The following is a 23,358-nucleotide window of genomic DNA, read 5'->3' as shown; positions in this document are numbered from 1 at the left end:
TGCACAAGGATTTGGTATCCTTCCTCAACGAAAGATACACTTTCCAGAGGCAGCACAAAGGTTCAATTGACAGATAATTGTAAAATGTGTTGTTTTAGGAGAGTCAGACACAAAGTGCCGAGTAACACAGCGGGACAGGCAGCATCTCTGGAGATGTCTGAAGAAGGGATGCTATCTGCACCGCTGAGTTACTCCATCATTTTGCATTACCTTCGATTTAAATCATCTGCAATTCTTTCCTAAAACATTTTGTTTTAGGAGAGAATTGGCTCATCTGGCAGACTCAAATATAAAATATCATAAACATAATAATCACAACACTTTATTAGCCAAATATGTTTTGCAACATACGAGGAATTTGATTTACCATACAGTTACCAATAACAAGCAACAGAACACACAAGCTACATTTTAACATAAACATCCACCACAGTGACTCCTCCACATTCCTCACTGTGATGGAAGACGAAAAATGTTCAATCTCTTCTCTTCTTTGTTCTTCACATTCGGGGGCCTCGAGCCTTCCGTTGACAGGGCGATCTTGGCTCCCATAGCCGGTGGTCGGGCTATCAAGTTCCTGAACCAGGGGAGGGGGGAGAATCTCAGCTCCCCCGCACCAGGCGATCGGACCCCGGGTTGGGGCTAGTGGAACTTCTTGCGACTTGAGCTTCCCGACATGGGTCTCGATCCGAGACTGCGAGCTCCTCGATGGTGAAATCCGCAGTTGGAGCATCAATCCCAGGCAAGGAATTGGCAAGTCCACATCTCTGCAGTGGGGCTCAAAGTCACTCGAGCAAGGTCTCCAGCACCATGATGTTCGGCCGCAGAGCGACCGGAGAAACGATCCAGAAAACAATCGCATCTCCGGCAAGGTAAGAGATTGAGAAAATGTTTCCCCTGACCCCCTCCCCCACATAAAACATAAAATAGCAAAAAAAGACAAAAGGACAGAAAGATTGTTGGTGAGGCTGCCATCGTGCAGTGCACCCTGGTGGTATCGATATTGAAGCAATCTCAGCAATGTGTTATTGTTAGTGGGCTTAACAATGCAGCTACCTCGAGAACGTTTCATCAGGTGAGCACTCTACAATTAGAGAACATGGCCTCAGGATAAATGGGTTAATTACTCAAGATTCAGATGAAATTTCGCCCCAGGACGATGGATATTTAGAATAGTGCCCTGGAGAGCCAAGAAAAAAGTTATTGAATATATTCCAGGCTGAGATACAGATTTTTGGACTGTTGGGGAAATTGAGGATTAGAGATCAGAAAGAAAAGTGGAATAAACGCCAAAGACCAGAATTAGCTATGATCTTGCTGGATAGCAGAAGCAGCAGCAGCAGCTTTAACCAGCTGCTTGGGGCAAGAATCAGACACAAAACAAAAGCAAACAATTTTCCAGAGGATTTAAATTTATGGGTTGCTTTGCATCACCAGCAATTTATCAGATAATGTATTTGAAATAGAAGGGAAAAATCACAGGATGCAAGTATTGCATATGTCAACTTCAGAGATCCTCTGTAGGTGTACATTTATTTGCACTTACAATTAAATGCATGGTAGCAGAATAATCTTCAGTGGAAGTTTAAAAAACAATGTTGGAGAAATAATGCTTGTAATTTAATGACAATTTTACATCTGCTATGACGATTGAGTTTTAAAAATAGATAGCAAACAGACATAGCAGCAACCAACACTAAACAACCACGTGTATTGGAGGTTTGAAACCGGCTGGAGGAGTTTTCCTCATTCCATACATATCGATATAACCAATTATTTGCTTCGGCTCTTCACAAAGTCCTCGCCTTTCTTTATGGAAGCCTTCAGTTCACCCATAGCTTCTGCTACAAGCTTTTCTTCAAAGGCAGATAGTTTACCCAGCCCAAGGTTCTTCTCTATGCCACTTTTCTAAGGAAAAATAAAAGTGAAATACACCAACTTCAGACATTTTCTGAAAGCCAATTCAGAGCACAATATTGATCTGGGTAAAAAGAGAGACCAGAAGTGGAGAACTCCAAGTTACAAAGTCACAGATTATTTCTAAAGAAACCAACCTCAGCTTAAACAGCTGATCCCATTATTGCTGCGAAAAGGATGGTGGGATTTTGAAAATAGAGAAAGGCGAGGAAGCTTCAAAGTTACAATGACTAATTTGATCCCTGCATAAAAGGGCAGAGCTGAACTCAACTGCAATTCCCTATAGTGACAGTACACATCACCCACTTTCACATGAGAGAGGACTCTTGGGAAGGGTTGGTGACATAGAAACATACAAAATAGGTGCAGGAGTAGGCCATTCGGCCCTTCGAGCCTGCACCGCCATTCAATGTGATCATGGCCGATCATCCAACTCAGTATCCTGTACCTGCCTTCTCTCCATACCCCCCGATCCCTTTTGCCACAAGGACCACATCTAACTCCCTCTTAAATATAGCCAATGAACTGGCCTCAACTACCTTCTGTGGCAGAGAATTCCAGAGATTCATCACTCTCTGTGTGAAAAATGTTTTCCTCATCTTGGTCCTAAAAGATTTCCCCCCTTATCCTTAAACTGTGACCCCTTGTTCTGGACTTCCCCAACATTGGGAACAATCTTCCTGCATCTAGCCTGTCCAACCCCTTAAGAATTTTGGAAGTTTCTATAAGATCCCCCCTCAATCTTCTAAATTCTAGCGAGTACAAGCCGAGTCTATTCAGTCTTTCTTCATATGAAAGTTCTGACATCCCAGGAATCAGTCTGGTGAACCTTCTCTGTACTCCCTCTATGGCAAGACTGTGCCATGCCAAGATCCAACATTTCAGTTCAGGATGTATCGTTAGGAACAAGGGATATGGGGAGAAGGCAGGAACGGAGTACTGACTGTGTATAATCAGCCATTATCACGTTGAATGGCGGTGCTGGCTCGAGGGGCCAAATGGTCTACTCCTGCACCTATTGTCTATTGAACACTAATGGAATTAGTATAGACAAGGGTTATAGCTTTTATGTTTAATGCTGAGAGCTAAACACAAAGTGCTCAAGAAACCAAGCAAGTCAGGCAATATTAGTGTGGAGGGAAAGGACAGGGTCAAGGCTGCTCTTCGGACTGATTGTACTGGGTGGGCGCGGGGGGGGGAGGAATGCAGGGAGAGGTTCGGGCAAGATAAACCAGACTCGCTGAGTTATTCAACTACTTTATTTTTGTTTATGCCACATCTGCAATTCATGGGTATTTTAAGGATTAGCCACTTGCAACTTATAATTGGGGAGGAAACATTTGAAAGCTGAACAATCTGCCCAGATTGAAAGCGAACAACTCACCCCAAGTAGTAAAGGTGTGGCGAAGTATGGAGATTCAGTTTCTTCAGACCGGACAAATGCACATTCCACCACTCCTTCTTTACCATTCATAGCATCCAAGAGTGAGAAGACAAATCTGGCACCAGCATAAGCCATTGAGAGGGTGGCAGAACCTAAATAACCAGACAGAAAAGTCAGAAACTGCATTGAATATCCACAATGCATATTCATTTAACAGGGACTTTCGGCAAGAACTGAACACAAATCATTTCCTAGTTAAATATAGAACAAGAATGGAAAAAATGTTCAAACAGCAACAGCATTAGTAAATCAAATTTCACAAGCTAAAGGAAATCCTTCATAGTCCCTTATGAGAGGGTGCTTCTGTTGGTTATATAACAGGTGGAGATTTGGAGGACAGCATGTTGGACAGCTACTCTAAATCTACAAGTGAAGCCATTTGACATGCACTTCTCACATTCCCAGCTACTAATGTTTCAAATCTTGGTGAATTGAAGCACTATTACTGCTGGCAAAGATTATAACACATTACTATCAAACCTCAGCCCTTCAGGCACCAACCCCAAATTATGGTAGCACATGTGCAGATAAATAAATCATCTCAAAGTCATAGTCAGAGCTACACAGTTCAGAATCAGGCCCTTCAGCCAAATTCATCCATACCAACCAAGTTGCCCAACAGTTGACTAATGCAACCCGACCCATATTCCTCCAAGCCTTTCCTGTTCACATACCTGTCCAAGTGGCACCAACAACCATCTCTACCCATGTTGCCACTTTCACAGAACTATGTACTTGGACCCCAAGGTCTGTTCTCAACATCACTCCCCAGGTATCAAAATGCATCAACTTGCATTTAATCAAATTACTTTTCCAAGCCCATTGGCCCAGTTGATCAAGATCCTGTAGCAATCTTAGATAACCCTTTTCAATGTCCACTATGCCACCAATTTAAATGCCATCTGCAAAATTACAAACATACCAGCCACAATAACATCCAAATCCTAAAATAACAATCAACTGTAGACAACACCAATTCCGATAGCATACCAGTTATTACTGGCCTTCAGTCTGACAAAACAACCCTCTATCACCACTTTGTCGCCTATGACAAGGAGAGAGAAGCCAACAGGTGTAGAATCAGGCAAACCATTAACAATACAAGTAGAGAGCAAGGTTATAGAGCCTTCAGTAAAATAATTGGAATTCAGTTCAGTAAACTAATTAAGGAAGAAACCATTGTAAACAGCACACGCTACTGAATTGATGCTTGCGTGGCATCCAATATGATTGACATTTGTTTGAGGAGCAATTATCTGACCGAACCTTGCATGTAATTCAGCTGTATTCAACCGTGGGCGGCCATGGTGGCGCAGCTGTAGAGTTGCTGCCTTACAGCGCGTGCGGCGCTGGAGACCCAGGTTCAATCCCGACTACGGGTGTTGTCTGTACGGTTTGTATGTTCTCCCTGTGACCTGCGTGGGTTCTCTCTGAGATCTTCGGTTTCCTCCCACACTCCAAAGAGGTACAGGTTTGTAGGTTGTAGGCTTGGTAAATGTAAAAATAGTCCCTAGTGTGTGTAGGAGTGTTAATGCGCGGGGATCGGTGGGTCGGAAAGCCTGTTTCCGCACGGTACCTCTAAACTAAACAACCCATTAACAAAGGAAGCCTGATCAAAAAAAGTAGAATCTGAGAAATTATGAACCTACAGTGGATACCAGGCAGAGGATATTTTATAAAAATGGTAAATAAACCTGCTCCAGCCTTGGCCTTGACCACCTCTGTGCCAGCCTCTTGAATTCTTCCTGTCAAAGCCTGCAACTTATCCTGAGGGATTTCCACTTTAGGATTGCACTGAAATCAAAACAGAAACTGAAGTTAGCATACAAATGCTCATTTTTAGATGTACAGGGTCAATTGTAAATAACCCATGAAATATATATTTAACTGCAAAAAAAAAAACCCAGCAAACTTATTTGTCTGCCTTCAGATGGTCAGAAATACATTTTCTTGGTTCATCATTAAAAAGAAAAAAAAAATCCTACATTACAGGGTACAGCAGAGCTACCAATATGAGAGAAGGGGTTCAAACAATCAGTAGATGCATGAGAGAATGGAGGATTTTTTTTCCACCAAAATAATGGTGATCTGAAATTCACTGCTTTAGTGTGCAGTGGAGCCAGGTAACCGTATCTATTTAAAAGGCTACCTGGCCAAATACCTGAAGCATTGCAACTTGCGAGTAATGGCAAGAGCTGGGAAACATTTGTTCGACATTTGACTGGCAGATGCATTGGGCCGAATAGCTTTGTCCTGATGTGACAATTCTACAATTACAAATGGCAATGCTAATAATTTACAAAGGACTATTTCACAGCAAAGAGGGAACGACAACAGCTTACATAACCCGCTTGTGAAGAATCTACAAACAGTGAAGAACAGACACGATTAACCCATACCAATGTTTCTCGATAACAGGAGAAGCATTTCTCCAATAAATGCAGTCATATGGAATAGGAGTAGAATTAGGCCATTCAGCCCATCAAGTCTACTCCGCCATTCAATCATGGCTGATCTATCTCTCTCCTAACCCCATTCCCCTGCCTTCTCCGTGTAACCTTTGACACCCTTACTAATCAAGAACATATAAATCTCTGCTTTAAAAATATGCAATAGCTTGGTCAGCACCATTGTCTATGGCAATGAATTCCACAGATTCACCACCCTCTGATTAAATAAATTTCTCTTCTGGATTCTGGACAATGATGTAGCTTTCAACAGTGTGAAATTAAGACTTAGTATTTCATATATTCAGAACCGCGGCACACCTAGTAGCAGAATCATCTATCGTTTTGTCTTTATCAAGCCTATGTACCTGAGAGATCAGAGGGATGATGGTCTTTCCAGCATGGCCTCCAATCACTGGTACAGACACACGTGCGGGGTCAAGGCCCTGCAAAACAAATAGAATGCAAAGTTCCATGAAAGAGGCAGGAACAATTGTCCAGTAACCGTTAAGTCTTGTAGTCAGGAGTCCATTGGCTGAATTGAACTTAATGTGCACTTCTTGGAGTACGTCGACTATCACCCAATTATTCCAATCTGCAAGGAAAATCCCAGCATTCTTAATTGTCTTCTTTACAAAGAATTGAACCACCAAGAAAGCATCCTGTAACTTGGTAAACAGCTATTTAACCCTTAAAAGTAATTAAAAAAAGTACATACATAACAATTTCAGATCAGGTATTGAACGAACAGCATACTTTTTGATTTTTGGCTGATGACAATACATTTAAAAAAGCCGAGCACGAGAAATCGGACAGACAAAGCTCACCAGCCTGTAGAACTGATAAATAAAACAAATTTGTATTATTTTTATCCAAATTTTCAAAAGCACATTCCATTCAGTCAGGGCTAACTTGCCCTTTTTGAAACCCAAATGTTTTGGGGACTTGACTGCAAAAAAAATATTCTGTCTTCCTTGTACATTAGTCATTAACTTTGAATCCAGTTCACGTTTAGAAATTGATTTATTGGAAAAAACGATTTTCATATTTTTTCATTCTAGTTGTTATTTTTTTAATTGCAGAAGATTTCCAAATTTGATTCTCACTTCAAACTTGGCACATTCTACCCAAACCAGGTGGGTTATTTTTCAACTGTGTAAAAGTCAGAAGAAGTTTGGATGTACTTTATTGCTTTTCATCAACAATAAAGAATTTATTAATCAAAGGACTGTTTTGAAGATTTATCTGTGAAGAAGCTCTGAAGGTCTCTGACGGAGAGCTCGCATGCGTATAACGACATTCCCCTTAACCATGCAGTCCACTTAGCGGCTAACGGGAGTAATCTCTTGAACAATGTAAAAATCTGCCGCTACAAATATAACAGCTTATTTATTATGTAAGCAACTTCAGTTAAAATTAGATACTCATCCGAAACCAAACCCAACATGGATCACAAAATCAATAAATAATGAAATAGAATAGTCTATTACAAAAGTAAAGTAGAATAAGAAACCACCATTTTGATTATGGAATCTAATGTATTATTCAATGTATTCAGTTCCCCCCAAAAACTGCAGCAGAATATTTGATACATGACACTACATTAGCTGTTTATGTACCCCAATCATTATTCAACTGCAATATGGATTAGTACCAGGTCTTTTCAAAGTTCTGTCTTTCCCAAAATTATTTGTGCAAAGGAAAAGGATAAAGTAACACCGATTCATGTCAAAGGATTTACAATTAAAATAGCCACAAATAGGGCTATGACCAAGGTGTAGACCATTCAATTTCATGTTCACCTTAAGCTCAGCAATAAAGGTGTTGGCTCTGACGACATCCAATGTTGACACACCAAAGATTTTGTTAGGGTTGTATACTCCATGTTTCTTGAAGATTTCTGATGTAATTGGTATTGTGGAGTTCACCTTGAAAAAAAATTACAGATGACAATATCAGAACAAGAGAGAATATCAAAACAAATTGTTTTGTACAAATTCAGTAAAATGTTGTGCTTCCCTAGAAGGGTCTGTATACTTTGTAGATTGGCATTTATTCTGAAATGTTTTCTTTCTGTAACACCATTAAAGACCAAACTACAATTCAATTGGTACAAAAACTCATTACTCAAAAAACCCAAAAACTCATTACTCAAAAAAACACCAAAAACTTACAAGTTCCAGTCATGCAAGCGCAACTCAAAGGATATTTGTGGTAGCCATTCCTTGCTCATACAAGACGCATATTAGGCCAATCCTAAAATGCAAAGGTTGCCCAATCACTTATGGCTAAACACGTTGAGTGCATTCTTTGGTTTAAAAAGGCGATCTTACTTAAATTTGCAAGATTTAAAAGGGGGAATGTCAATGTAGATGTTTACATTTTTCTGCTAATGGGAGCATTTCAATCCAGGGGATGATCATTTAAAATTTAGGTGCATCAAAATCTCTTCTTGCAGAGGGTAGTTAACTTCTGGGATCCTTCACCCAAGCAGGGTTGGAGGTTAGAACATTGGGGGGTATTCCTTACTCAGCAAACTGAGTACAAGATGCATCTTGTCACTGCTAATCTCTGCATCCTTAGTCTGGTATCTCAATAAATTGAATTGTTGCTCCCGATACGATCACATCAATGCTATTTATCAGTACTCAGTGTCCAGTATTTTCCAAAACAAGGCAAAACTGTTTTTAAAAAAAACCTTTAAACATAGAAAATAGGTGCAGAAGGCAGCCATTCGAGCCACCACCACTTTAGGCAGTATTTTACAATATTGTTGGAGGCAACCACATAAAACAGTTTGCCACAGCATATTTAAATAACTTAGGACCAAGAGCAGACAAGTTGAACTCCTTCTGCCTGTTCCACCATTAAACAAGGCTATTTTCCACCTTAAAATATTTTCCTCTCTCAATTCTGTAAATATCCTGAAATCAATTTCAGTTTTTAAATGTAACCATCACAGCCTTCCAAGGTGGAGAATGACAAAGATTTCCAGCTCTGTAGATGACTGTGCCACAAATGTCAAATTGTCACTTGTCTAGGACAGGCATTACCAGGTTATAGAACTCACTTACAGGGTTGGCGATGACGCAAATCATTGCCTCCGGACAATGCCGGGCACAAGCTTCTGTTAGATCTGCAACTATTGAAGCATTTGTGGTAAACAGATCATCTCGAGTCATGCCTGAAATCAGAAGTAATTTTAATATTTACACTATATCCACACAATAGCACTCTTATAAACATAAATACAAGCTGCAAATAAATCCCTCCATATTTCCCAGCTCCACACATGAACTTATTTTTTCATATTTGAGTGATAATGTATGCAACTTATTGGAAACGCGTTTTAACAGTGTGTAAGCTTAACAGCAGCAATGGCATGAGAAAAATGTGTGTTTATATTTCAAATCAAGATATGCTTCTGTGATAAAAACAAGAAACTTTTACTCATCATTTATAAGTAACCCAATCAAATATGCTTTCCATCTCAGTTATCTGCAATGCTTTGTTGGGAATGCTCTTGTTTGTGAAATAGATTGAAACAACTTAAATTACTAAACTAATCTTGGACACAAATGTAGATTGGTTGGTTGGCAGGTTTCCAGCCAACACCAAAATTAGAGCAGACAAGAGTGTTTTATTGTCATGTGCCCCAGATAGAACAATTAAATTCTTATTTACTGCAGCACAACAGAATATGTAAAACATTGCACAGTAAACAATGAAAGAGTCAGGAAGTCACATTGTAGCCTTATAGAACTTTGATTAGTACACATGTGACATTTTGCTTGCCCCATTACAATAAGGTTCTGGAGGCTCTTGAGATGGTGCAGCAGAGACTTCCCAAAATGCTGCCTGGATTGGAGGGTTTAAGCTATCATGAGAAGTTAGACAAACTTGAATTGTTTTCTCGATGTGTCAGAGTCTAAGGAGAGATCTGATGAAAATATATACAATTATGAGAAGCATAAATAGGGTAGAAACTGAGAACTTTTTTCCAGGGTGGTAATGTTAATGGAGATGTGGGTAGCAAAGAGGGAGTAGCAGAGGAGTAGAAAGGCACTTCCAGGAATGATGGCGGAGGCAGATTTGAAAGGGACATTTTAAGATGTTTTTAGATGGTCACATGAAAATGCAGAGAATGAATGACATACAGGAAGAGATTAGTTTAACTTGCATCATGTTTGGCATGGACATTGTGAGCAGAATGGCCTGTCTCTGTTCCATTACATGAAACCAGAAAAACTAATGAAAATTACATTAGGTTGAGGTTGAGGTTGCGATACAAGCAAAAACTAAATAAAGTATTCTTTAGAAGAAGAGATTTCTTTATTACAGCAAAAATTTAAAAAAGTTTCAATAAAATCCAAGTTGGTGCCTTTATGAAAGAACATTTGATTAGTACAGGTGCCAGGGGTTATGGGAGAAGGTAGGAGAATGGCAGAGATAGATTAAATCGCAGAGTAGACTTGATGGACCAAATGGCCTAAATCTGCTCCTATCGCTTATGACCTTATGAACAGAACACCAGAAACAAATCAGGAATAAATCTCTCTGCGACTCATACACACGGTATAATTCATCAAGATTATATCTAATTTATTTAAGAACAACCTTTTCTGTACTCAACACCATAGATCATCAAATCTCTTAATATCTTAAACGTCTCAATGTTGGCCTGAATACTCATGTGAACCCACACTGTTGCTTTGCAAAGAGAATTCCAAAGCTCCATTTCCTATTCAAAGAAATTTCCTCTCTTCTGTGTTGGATGACTGTCCCCTAGTTCTAGACACCACAACCAAATGGAAACAACTTCACATTTCAACAAGATCACAAACGCGAGAGCACAGACCTAACCTGCTGAACCCCCCCCCCCCCCATTCAACAACAGCACCATCTCAGAAGCAAGTTGGGCAAAACTTTACTGCACTACTCAATTGAAAGTACATCCTATCCTCAAAAGGAGGACGAGATCTACAGACAATATTCCAGATTTGATCTCACCAAGCTCTATACGAGTCTCTACTCTTGCATCCCTATCCTCTTTTAATAAAAGCCTTCATAATTGAGTAAAGCTATAGTAAGACTTTTGATAAAGTCCCTCATAGTAGACCGATCCAGAAGACCAAGATGAATGGGATTGACGGCGACTTGGTCATATGGATGTAGAACTGATTTATTCATGGACGACAGGAGGGTTGTGGTGGAAGGAAGCTATTCTGGTTAGAGGTCTGCAACATCAGAATTGGAGGCTTTGCAGCCACTGGGGAAGACAATAAAATATGTTATTCTGAAATGATTTTAAAGTATCACCACATTCAAAATAGTCATTCAAAAGTACTCAGTTATGATGAAGGCCCATCACTCTGAAATGTTGGCCATTTGCTTCTCCCACAGATGCTGCCTAACCTGGGTGTTTATAACACCTCTGCTTTACATTTATAATTTCTAGTATTTTGATTTTCCATCTCCCTCCCTAACAGAATGCAGTGTGACCCATATAATTACATATTTGCTTTTAACAAGCCATTTCAAAGCAGGGATGTATTGTCAAGGTTTGATATGTCTTTTCAAGCAAGTTGAGATTTAATCAACAACGTATTACTCCAGGATTTACGTACATACCAGGTTTCCTCGGTACTCCAGCAGGAATAACCACCAATTCACATCCTTTTAAAGCATTAGGCAGCTGCTCAGCACCCATAAAGCCTGAGCAAAAACAACATTTCTGTTTTAATAGGGAGAAACACATTTACAAAGACTTGCAATTACATTGAATAAGTTATAGTCATTAAACTCTGCAAGGTACTCCATAATTCCTTGTCTTTGAAATGTAACTACTATTACATTGTAGGTAATGAACCAGGCAATTTGCATTGGCAAGTCTCTCAAACAGTTAAGTAAGAGAACTAGGATATCGTAAAATTAGTACAGGCCATCCTCAGGTTATGGATGAGTTCCATTTCAACACAATTCGGGGAAGAAAAAAAACAAAAATCACTTGATATGGAAGCATTATTTACACAGCACTGTAATGAATGGTGTGGTGAAGGCCAATTAATATGCACATTTATACGTTGGCTACCCGTAGCCTAGATATAATGGCTGAGCCAGGATGTCCCATGCTAAGTGGCTGGTTTCGCTGGGCTGAAATTGTCAATGGATGGTATGTTTAAAGAACATCACTACACAAGTATCAATAGAAATAATTGCTTGTCAATTTTCAAAGCAACTTGAATAGAGTTTCCACTAGTGGGAGAGTCGAGGACTAGAGCTCATAGCCTCAGAATTAAAGGACGCTCCTTTAGGAAGGAGATGAGGAGGAATTTCTTTAGTCAGAGGGTGGTGAATCTGTGGAATTCTGCCACAGAAGGCTGTGGATGGCCAAGTCAATGGATATTTTTAAAGCAGAGGTAACTTCTTGTACGAGCGTCAGGGGTTATGGGGAGAAGCCAGGAGAATGGGGTTGATGGAGAGATAGATCAGCCATGGTTGAATGGAGGAGGAGACTTGATGGGCCAAATGGCCTATTTCTTCTCCTATCACTTATGACCTCCTTTAAAGCTGTACTCACCAGTTACTTTTGCCCTGGTCTCAATGTGACCGAGATCTGCTGCGACACCAGGCGTGTGAGCAATGTCATATAGCGAGAGCTCACTTACAAGAGGACTGTTCTTCAGTAGCAGAGAGAGAGGCTGTCCAATGCCACCTGATGCACCCAATACTGCCACCCTGGCATTGCTCTGCACAAAAGAAAATGTGAAATATTACAAGTTTGATTGCAAAAGCCCTTAGTAGAAATAAACTAGAAAATAAACTCTTCTATTTGTAAGCTAGCTTGCTAGTTTCTAATGCAATTTATTTAAAATCACTTCTTACAACCATTCGACCTACAATGAACCTGGTTAATATTAAGATAACACAAGTACTGATTTTCCCATAATTCCTCCAAATTTAATCTTGAAGTCACAGCTACATTTCACTTTCTAACAAAAGTCTTCAGTCTGAAGAAGGGTCTCGACCCAAAACATCACCCATTCCTTCTCTGCTGCCTGTCCCGCTGTTACTCCAGCATTGTGTCTATCTTTGATTTAAACCAGCATCTGCAGTTCTTTCCTACACCTCTCACTTTCTAACTTCAACTTTTCTTGAAGGGTCATTGGTCAACCCATTACACTTCCTGTAGACTAGGATTCAACTCCCTTCCATTCTTTTCCTTTACTAGCCTCAGTGTCAATGAAAATGGCAACACAAACACTTACTGGCAATACTTCAACAGTCCATATTGCCACGTGGTATCCTTATGAAATTTCTTGGCAATAAAGATACATCCCAGAATGTATAATGAAACACTGAAGCGAAATGAGAACCTAGCTACGCTTAGGTTGGTTGACGACATACCAAATTAAAAATGGTTGCATTGTACAAATTGATATGTTCACAAACGCCACAAAAATACTACATGGAAGCAAGTCACTTGTTCAGAAGTGTTAACACAATGAGCTACTGTCAATGTCCCACACTCATCTTTTTCACTTCATTTGCTACAACTACAATTTTAACTTGCTCCAAAACTTGAAGTGACCTCAGTTTCATTCGCTAACTTCAGTAGTGCATTCCATTTTCAACACCACACGCACCTCAATACCAGGCTAGATTGAGGCAAAATTGAACATTCCCTTCCTGGCGGGTACAGCCTAAAGCACTCAATATTCCACTGTGACATTTAAATGTAAACTATACTAGTTCTAAATGCATCTCAATTTTAGACTCTAAATAGCCAATAAGCTTAATGCAGTATTGCTAGTTAACAGATTTACATAATTCAAAGGATTACTCAAATTAAATGCAGAAAATGAAACTATTATTCACTCCAGTTGGCTCCTCTGTGAAAGATGGAATACAGAGCAGCAAAGTGTATGGTCTTGCACTTTGGAAGTAGTTATAAAGGTCTAAAGTAGACTGTTTCGGAGGTACAAAGGGACTGGTGCAGGATTCTCAAAGGGTTAATTTGCAGGTTGAATTGGTGTTAAGGAAGGCAAATGCATTGCTAGTATTCATGGAGGGGACTAGAATATAAACACAAGGATGTAACACTGAGGATTTATATGGCACTGGCGAGGACACATTGTGAGCAGTTTTAAGCCCTATATCCGAGGACAGATGTGCTGGCATTGGAGAGGGTCCAGAGGAGGTTTATGAGAATGATCCCTGGGATGATTGGGCTACTATCTGAGGAGCGTTTGGTTGTTCTTTTGATGAGCCTATACTTGCTGCAGTTTATGAAGATGAGGGGTGGGGGTGGTTGAAACCGCCTCAGAATAAAAGGACATAATTTTAGTATGGAGACGAGGAGGAATTTCTTTAGTCAGAGGGTGGTGAATAGCCAAATTCATTGCCGCAGACAGCTGTGGTGGCCAAGACATTGGGGATTTTTAACGCGGACCTGGTTGGTTCTTGATTGGCAAAGGCATCAAAGGTTACGGGGAGAAAACAGGAGGATGAGGTTGAAAGGGAAAAAAATAGATCAGCTATGATCAAATGGCAGAGTAGTTTTGATGGGCCAAATAACCCAATTCTGATCCTATGCCTTATGAATGTTACAGAAGGCAAATAAAAAAAAAAGAGAATGCGTTAAAACTAAAAAAAAAAAATCAAAATGCTTGAAATACTCAGCAGGTCAGGCAGCATTTTTGAAAAGAGGACAGTTAGCACTTCAGGCCAAAAGACCTTTTGTCAAGAATGTAGAGTTGCAAAATGCAGAGGAGGCAGCCATGCCTGACCAGTCAGGCTTGGCATGTCCAATACTCCCAGATTTTTTGGAGCGGGTGTGGGAGCAAGGGCAACAAAAACGTTATCAATATCACAGATGGACAAATGATGCAGACAGAAAATAACTAGTTCTCATTCCAACTCTGACCAATCAGTTTGCAGCCTCCTGTACTGTTACATTTAATTGGAACCTAATGAGCAACATTTTATCTATAGCATGCTGGCAGTGACAAGCATAGGTATACAAAATAACATTTCCAACAATAGGCATTCTGTTAATGCCATTCCAATAACCTTCGACAGCTAGCATTACTTTTGCAGGTCAAAGAACACTTTGGTTAAGGTCATACCAGTTGTATTGTGAGAGAGATCAGAAATTATCTTCTATCTGCTAATGTTTGACATGGTGCATAATGAACAGAATCTTTAAAATCAGGAAAGTTTGTTATCGAAAGGCATTTTAAAATTAAAGTCAGATGACAAAATGATGGTATCTTACACAAATAAGAGGCTTTTGTTTCAGAGTTCAGCATTTCCTGATTTTGTCTTTTTTTTAAAATAACAAACCACATTGTCAGCCAATATTACTGCATCAATGAATTCCAGCTATGCCTGGAGTCCAGGTTAGTATACGCATTAAAAAAAAAAATTAAATTGAATGCTGGTCCAAAAGTCAATTGTGGCAAAAATGCAGTGTATTGTATCCCAAAACAAGCACATTCTTTTGTGTGGGAACTACAGATGCTGATTTAAACTGAAAATACACAAAAAGTTTGAGTAACTCAGCTGGTCAGACAGCATCTCTGGAGAAAAGAAATAGGTGACATTTCAGGTCAAGCCCCTACACTGAATCAAACAAGAGATATAGCAAGTTCTTTTCACAGATAAGTAAAATTTCTAGTTTTTCCTTGGTGTTGAATGTAGATCACATATGCTGCTCCTACTCAGTTGCAAAAGACAATATAGATAAACATTCCTCTGAGAGACAACTCATTTTGACAAACAATCACTAAATTTCATATGCATTATAGTAAAAACTGAAGTAGTAAATACACCCTGATAATGGTGTAATATGCAGCATTTTTTTTTAAATTTACAAACTAACATTAGACTCAATCTTAAAAGTCACAAGCAACTGGTTCAATGTAATGTTATCTGCAACAAGTGTTTGCCATTGCTTCTTTTAGCACTGGAACATTGGTCACTGGCCACTGTTCAACAGTATTACCAGTATTACCATTAAACTCTGCAGCTCTCCTAAGAGTCTATCCTGCCTCCCTTTGACATGTTAAAAGTAAAAAGCAATGGAGTAAATGCAGATATGTTATACCAGTTAGGTAAAATCCAAGGGGGTAAAACTCAAGTATGCCATGTAAAAGGGGCAGGAAATGAGATGACAGTAGGTGAGACATTCATTATTGCCATTTCCAAAATAATTTGCAATGTTCACATTAGATCCTGGGTTTAACTGTGCAATACCAGATGAAACAACAAGGACAGACTGCAGATCCCAATTCCCAATTAGGCCGTGAATGGTATCTGAGACAGTAACCCGCTACGTTCAACTACACTGCCGAGCAACACCAACTCGCCTGCGGCCGGGGAGATTAAGTGGCATTGAGGCAACAGTGTCCAGCAGAGACTCCTTTATGCAAACGCCTAGTTTCTCCATCTCCCCCGATCAGTGACCCCCAGGCCTTGATGCAGAGCCCGCCTGGCCTTCAGCTCTAACCACAGAGGGGACTAAACTAACCAACCGATCAGGACTGGAGAAGAAGGCATTTAACGCTAATCCGTTTGGCGCTGCCTTGTACCTGTGAGGTGCTGGAGAAACTCCTGCCGAGCCCGGCGGCAACAGGCCTAACAACACGGGACAACATCTCAGACCGATCTCCGAAGCGATGTGACTCGAACGACCTCCAGCAGCTAAAGGACTAAAGCGAGGACGGTGCTGCATCCTAACTTGCTCTCCCGGGCGCACAGCGACCAATCCGTTTCTTCCTTTCCCCTTTCCCTCTCGCTGACTGGCTGGCTGGCGCCCCAGTGACGTCACGGAGGTCTTGCCCCGCGCATCACGTTAGGATGCAGCGCAGAGCATGCGCACTCCGCAGTTAGTCGTCGGCGCTGCACTCAGGAAGGGGGAGGAGTCTGCGCATGCGCCCCTCTCGCCCCCCCTTTCGCCGTCACTTGGATACCATTCAACAAGAACTGTAACTAAGGAAGCCCTGGGCTGTGGAGTGTGGATCAAGCTGGAGTGTTGGAAGGATTTAGTAGGCACCAACCCAAGACTTGTTGATAACCCTTGTCATGAAAAATATTATATTTTGTGATGCAACAGAGCTCTATAATATGCTGAATCAAAGCACAAGGTATTCCAGGCTGACAGACCCAATTTATCTCTATTTAATTGGTGAGTAAAAAGGGCAACGTTTAAATAAAGGGAGATAATATTTTTATTTATTTATTTATTTATTTTTATTAGAAGTAAGTACAATAATGTAGTACATAAGTATCCAATACAGAATGAGATAATACAGTTTGTGTACAACTTCTGGTTTCAAATTTAACAGAATAGAACAGAAAATGAGATGTCCAGATATATCATAAGCCGTAGCGATGGTGTTAATTCGTGAGACAGTAAAGAATAAGGAGATCATATAATAAAAATAATATAATAATAATTTATTTGTCATTCGAACATATTAGTATACTTTTGAATGAAATGTCGTTCCTCACGGGGCTGAGGTGCAAGGTTGATATTGATGTGAGGTGCCAGTGGTTGATATTGATGTAAGGTGCCAGTGCAGTGTGTTGGATGATAAAGAGAGAGAAGGCCCACTTTCTTTCCTGTAATTACTCTATTGGATTTTCTCAGTTTCTCTGGTGCCACCATTTCTCTTCTGATGCAAACGCCTTCACACCAGTTACTCTGAGATATCTCTCTTCTTACTTTATCGTAGCTTTGAATAAGTGAAATGCAATGGTGGGGATAGGTTTCAGCAGTCGGTGGGCAGCCCCTTGGCGAGAGCTGGGGGCTGGACATGGAGAAGAGTTATGTGGTGGGAGAGGGAGGAGAAATGGGGAATACGGATGGAAAGGAAGAGGGAAGTTGAGTGCAGAGGGGAGAGCAGGAGAAAGAGAAATACGGGGAAAATGGAGGGGTGGTCCAGATGGAAGGGGTAAAGTGAGGGAGGTGGAAAAAGATTGTTTGTGTTCTAGACTTGTGCAGCAGAATCTGGTCTCCAAATAACTAAGACTACCCTACTATTGTAATTGGATGACACTCTATCAAGACGACAAGATAATTGAAGTATACTAGCCATCTCAGCTCAGAAATGGAGAGGAAGCAAGTCTGCATGCTGTGTGGCGGGACTGCCTGAGAAGAGCAGGAATCCCTAATGAAAAAGAAGATTTGGTAGATGAGAGCAAAAACCAAGATTCTCTTTAATTTGCAAGATAAAATGATCACAGAGTAGTTAACTGTGTTAAATGTACATTTGTGGGAAGTGCAAGTGTTGTAAAGTCTTTAGTGTCACTTACATTAAGGTACAGCATTGCAAAGTTAAACATACAACATTGCAAAAAGCATGCTCAGGTCATTTAGTATAATTTATAGAAATCAATAGATTTCCTAATACTCCTAGTCTGAATGATTTATGAAATATTTCATAATGCAAGAAAAACTCAGTATGATTGATTATTACAAAAATCAGTCTTTATTTAAGGACCCAGATGTAACACCAAGAATGCATTGAGACCTGCAAGTCCAAATTTCCAGCACTGATTCCTTTGGTAACCTGAATAGTAGCTATTTATCAGGACTATATTTCTATGCGCTAGCTAATCCGATTTCCATACTGTTATGTCATGAGTTCTTGCCCTGTGTAGCAAGTTTTTATGTGGCATATTTTTCAATGCCTTCAATACGACCTCTTTTGGTAGATGTCACTTTCCATTTTACAGAATTTCCTGTGGCATTTCTGACCATTAATTTTTATTAGCAACCTTCTGTGTGCTGCCAGGATCCCAGCCTGGATCACTCAACCTGATAAAGGCTCTATGCAATTCTGCTATGACTCAGGACAAATGACTTTATAAATATTGTTCATATTAAGCTTTTAGTATTATTTAAATGGTTCTTCTGAAAACGTTCTGGTAACTATTAAAGATGATGTTGCCAGAAGTGAATTTAGCCAAAGCACTAAATGTTAATGTTATTTTGGGTGAGCTAAATCTCAGAAAAGCAGCATAAGGGTACACACAAATTGTGTGTCATAATGTTGATCTTCTGCTTATAACAGGCTTTATATCTTCCACAAATGTTGCAAAATTGGTGGTCACAATTTTTGTCCACTGAAATTCTTTTCCGACATTGTAGAGATTTATTTTAAGGCAGTGTATCGTCCAGCTGACAATGATCAACCTCCAAGAAGGTTTACTGATAATAACCATGAAGTCCAGCGTATGCATACGCTTGCATTAAAAAAAAACCACAATGATTTCCCTATTGGTATTTAAAAAAATACAAAAATTGCCAGCCACAAAAATAGTAACATATTAGGGTATTAATGCTAAAATTGAGTAATGAATGTGACATTTGATAGCATACACTGCAAATATTAAATATTGGGCATTTTAAGAAGTAACACAAATTCTCAAGCATCCTTTAAACATCTAATACAACATATCATATTCTATCCTTATCGTAACTTAAATTCATTTCAATACAGTTCTATAAAAATCTATATTTACAGATGTACGGACCAAATATCAATATGATGAAAGTCATGTGATAACAGCCAAGAGAGCAAAAAAGGTAATTTTTTATAGTTATGTTTGATAATAGAGGAAATAAGTTAAATGCATATAAAGTCTATCCTCATGAGTTCTCAAATTACTTTAAAAGCAATTGATAAAGTATAGTGAATATTTATATTCGGAAACATTTGGCCCAATGCAAGTACAGTGAATGCCAGGTTGGACTGAAATGTTGGTCTTATCTTTGATTGAAATCCCTGTAGTTCCACTGGGTAAAAATGACTCTTTCATTCACTTGAGCAGGTAGGTGAACCCCAGTTTAACATATCACTCAAAATGCATTGAATGAGATGCATACAGTGCATTTTTGAACATGCATACAGTGTACTGTGCACTACAATACAGTGCATTTTTCAACATGCATACAGTGCATCGTGCACTAGAATACAGTGCACTTTTTAAGCTGCCAATGACCAATGTTTTCAAGGCCTGGGATGCTTGTTTTCTGATTCAGAAGGAAACGTGTTACAACAGAACCAAGCTAAAATTGAATAGAATTTGACATATCATCACCAAGGTCCATAATATGTCACGCCGAAGCATGAAGTTACACAGTTTAACAAAAACATAAGGAAATACAATGTTGTGTTAATATTCAGATGTTCTGTGGCTTTTTCCCTGAGAAGGCTTAAGAATCATAGTCCGAGGAAGACAATTTAGGTCTCAGAGAAATTTCTTAACTCATAAGGATATGAATCATTGGAATGCTATGTCAGAATTGATGTTTTGTCAATGAGTCTGTTCACCATTGAGATCAATGGATTTCTTTTTGTTAATAAAGTAGTTAAGTTTCATGGAGAGCGGATGGGAAGCTGCCATTGATGTAGTTGAATCACAATCTTATTGAATAATAGAACAGGCTCAGATTGCCATATTGCCACTCCTGATTTTATTTCTTTCCGCCTAATATAAGTGTTGGAAACAGGTTAACTCAAGCAGCTCTGGCCAGTGAACTATAAGCAATATAATTTTCAGTAACAAAATTAAAATTGATGTACACTTGATGAGATCTAGCCTAGGAGAAAGACAAGAGTGGACATTTCTGGAGCTTTGCTAATGTATCTTCATGGGCCACAGAAAGAGGACTGGAAAGAGGACTGGAGAACAATTTTGTTCCTTTATTTAAAAAGGGCAATAGGGATAATGGCTAGTGCAGAGAAAATTATTGGAGAAGATTCTTGGGGAACAGATTTATTCACATCTGGAAAAGCATAGACTTATTAGGGATAGTCAGTATGGCTATGTGCAGGGGAGGTCATGTAGGGCACAATTGATAGATTCTTTTGAGGCGGTAACGTTGACGAGGATAGGGCTGTGGATGTTATCTATATGGACTTTAAAGCATTTGATAGTAAAGCTTTTGTCATAGTAGACTGATCCAAAATATTAATTTGTGGCTATCATGTGTCAGAAGACAGAAGGGTGGAGGAGTGGTATTCTGATTGAAGATGTGTGGCCGGCATGCAGGGATCAGTGTTGGGGCCTCTGTTGTTTTTGATTATACATAAATGATTTGAATGATAATATAGGTGGGCCGATTAGTAACATTTGGAGATTACACAAAAATTGGAAGAGTTCCACAAATGGTGGTGGGTGCATGGAACAAGCTGCCCGAGGAGGTAGTTGAGGCTGGGATCATCCCAATGTTTAAGAAACTGTTAGACAGGTACATGGAGAGGACGTTTGGAGGGATATGGACCAAGCGCAGGCTTGGACATGTAGCTGGGACATGTTGGCAAGTTGGGCCGAAAGGCTGTTTCCACACTGTATATCACTCTATGACTCTATGGAAAGCATGCAGCAAGATATAGTTGGGAACATGGGCAGTGAAATGGCAAATGGAATTGAATCTGAACATCTGTGAAATATTGCACTTTGGGTGGTCATATATAAGAGGCATACTGTAAATGATAGGACCTTAGAGGCATGGATGTATAGGGATTCAACAGCTCACTGGAAGTGGCAACACAGTAGATAGAATGGTAGAGAAGACATATAGCATACTTGCCTTCATCAGCTGTTGGGGCATTCTGTATAAAAGTAGGGAAATTATGTTGCAGCTGTACACAACTTTGCTTTGGCCACATTTGGAGTATGGTGTACAATAAGGAATATTGTCTCACTGTATGACAGGAAGGGTGTGGGGGCTTTGGAGAGGGTGCAGAATTGGGGGTTTTTGAATTGTGAGGATGATTTATGATTTGTGGATGAGAACTTATTAGATATAAGGAGCGGCTGCACAAACATGGAATGTTTTTTCTAGTCTGTCAAAGGATGAGGAGAGAACTGATAGAAGTACCAGAGGTCCCTGAGTTCCAGTATATAATCAAAACCTGAGAACTGTCTGTAAACTGAATTTTCTGTAAAGCAGAAAAAATTTCCCTCCAAATCGCAATTTGAAATCTTCCTCCTCTACAGCATTAGGGGTTGGTTAGTGTACGTGTGAGGAGTTGATATCAACAAGCGAACTGTGATAAATGTTTGTCTGAATGCTGCCCAGGTGGAGTGATGGGGTGAACTGATTTGCTAATCTCTTGGCAGTCTAATAAAAGATAGTGAAAAGATAATAAAAGATTGGGGTTCATAATGTTTGAACTTACCAAAGGGAGAGTTTGGAGAAGGCATTGGCTTTCTCAGTGGGAGATCTCTGCTTTATATCCAGGTGAAGTGATATATAGACTACAGTCTCTGAGAGGAGTGTCTTAGTTTAATTTTCACAATCCGATCTTTTGTAATCTAGTGACCCACTATATATAAAATTACAATAGGCATAGATGGGGTAGACAGCCAGAATCTTTATCCCAAGGTGCTAATGTCAAATACTAGAGAGCCTGGCTTGAATGTGAGAGGGGGAAAGTTGAAAGGAGATTTACAAGGCACATTTTTTTGCACAGTAAGTGGTAGTTGCCCGGAACATGTTGCCTGGAGTGGTTGTTGAAGCAAATACAATACAATTGTTTCAGAGGCATTTAGACAGGCATATGAAGAGACAGGGAATGGAGGGATGTAAACCATGTGCAAGTATATGTTCAGTTTAAATTACCATTGTGGTCAGCACAGACATAGTGGATCTGTTCCTGTGCTAGATAGTAACAAAATGCTGGGTTCCTCTGCTACACTGTTCTGCATTTCCTTTGTATGATTACGCTGACAATACAAAATAAAATCTATTAAACATTACCAGTTAGCACCTAACAACAAACATATCGATGATTCAAAAAAATTGCTTTCTTTATAATTTTTGTCTACTAGTCTGAAATGGCAAGCCGGTTAGAAGCCAAAACAAGTGTTTGCCTAAGGCTTTGTGCCAAAACTAAATGTTCAATTCTTCGAATGGTAAAACATACTAATTAATTAAATATTATATTCTTCCAATTATGCTTTGTATTTGTTTTTTTGCAGGACGAGTATGGAAATTATTTGTTGCCAGAAGATGTAGAGCTTGAGTGTGTTAAGTATTGTGTGGTTTATGATGGGCACACAACCGCACTGAACGCATCAGGTAAAGATGCATTTAGAAATTATAGTTATGACGATACCCTAACAGCATAGTAATAATACAGGATTACACATTCATTTTGAGCATTTGTGAAAAATTTAGTTAGAATTTAAAATCGATTGAATAGAATTGCTGGCCATTATTAACCAAATTGCCACTACGTAATTTACATTACAGAATAGTAGAATTTTACTTCGGAGTCACGTGAGTGACTACGTGAAGAACCCACCCAGCGCGCAGGCGCGGCATTACGTCAGCAGTGCAACAGCGGCAGCAGCTGGAGCCAGGCTCTCCAGCTGCAGCATAAAGACGAGACCTCAGGTAAGTGCCTTTTTTGTTACAGAGTCGCGCTAGAGAGAATAATGGCCTCTCGCAAGCGACCAGCCAGGAGGACTGCCTGCCCAACTCCACCCGAGGACGGGTCCATAGCGGGACGGCAGCCTCTCGCAGCGGAG

At 39.8% G+C, this 23,358-nt stretch overlaps 2 protein-coding genes across 2 annotated transcripts in view; one reads left to right on the top strand and one right to left on the bottom strand.

Annotated features, from left to right (window-relative positions):
- Positions 1-1,492: 1,492 nt before the first annotated feature.
- mdh2 (malate dehydrogenase 2, NAD (mitochondrial)) lies at positions 1,493-16,558 on the bottom strand. Its single transcript, XM_055657855.1, has 9 exons — positions 16,401-16,558; positions 12,389-12,557; positions 11,440-11,523; positions 8,883-8,992; positions 7,611-7,736; positions 6,177-6,254; positions 5,056-5,155; positions 3,302-3,453; positions 1,493-1,908 (listed from the first exon to the last, which is right to left on the bottom strand). The coding sequence occupies exons 1-9, from the start codon at positions 16,464-16,466 to the stop codon at positions 1,774-1,776; spliced, it is 1,020 nt and encodes a 339-aa protein (XP_055513830.1). The 5' UTR covers positions 16,467-16,558; the 3' UTR covers positions 1,493-1,773.
- Positions 16,559-16,694: 136 nt separating this feature from the next.
- The window catches only part of styxl1 (serine/threonine/tyrosine interacting-like 1), a 28,022-nt gene continuing 21,358 nt past the window's right edge, over positions 16,695-23,358 (top strand). The window contains exons 1-3 of the mRNA XM_055657856.1: positions 16,695-16,996; positions 19,341-19,402; positions 22,807-22,906. Of these exons, the coding sequence (XP_055513831.1) occupies positions 16,894-16,996; positions 19,341-19,402; positions 22,807-22,906 (265 nt within the window). The 5' untranslated portion in view covers positions 16,695-16,893. The remainder of the gene's footprint in view (positions 16,997-19,340; positions 19,403-22,806; positions 22,907-23,358) is intronic.

The sequence above is a fragment of the Leucoraja erinacea genome, chromosome 28 (genome assembly GCF_028641065.1).
Source record: "Leucoraja erinacea ecotype New England chromosome 28, Leri_hhj_1, whole genome shotgun sequence".
In the NCBI taxonomy this organism is placed as follows: domain Eukaryota; kingdom Metazoa; phylum Chordata; class Chondrichthyes; order Rajiformes; family Rajidae; genus Leucoraja; species Leucoraja erinaceus.
This window is presented reverse-complemented; position numbering and strand designations above follow the sequence as displayed.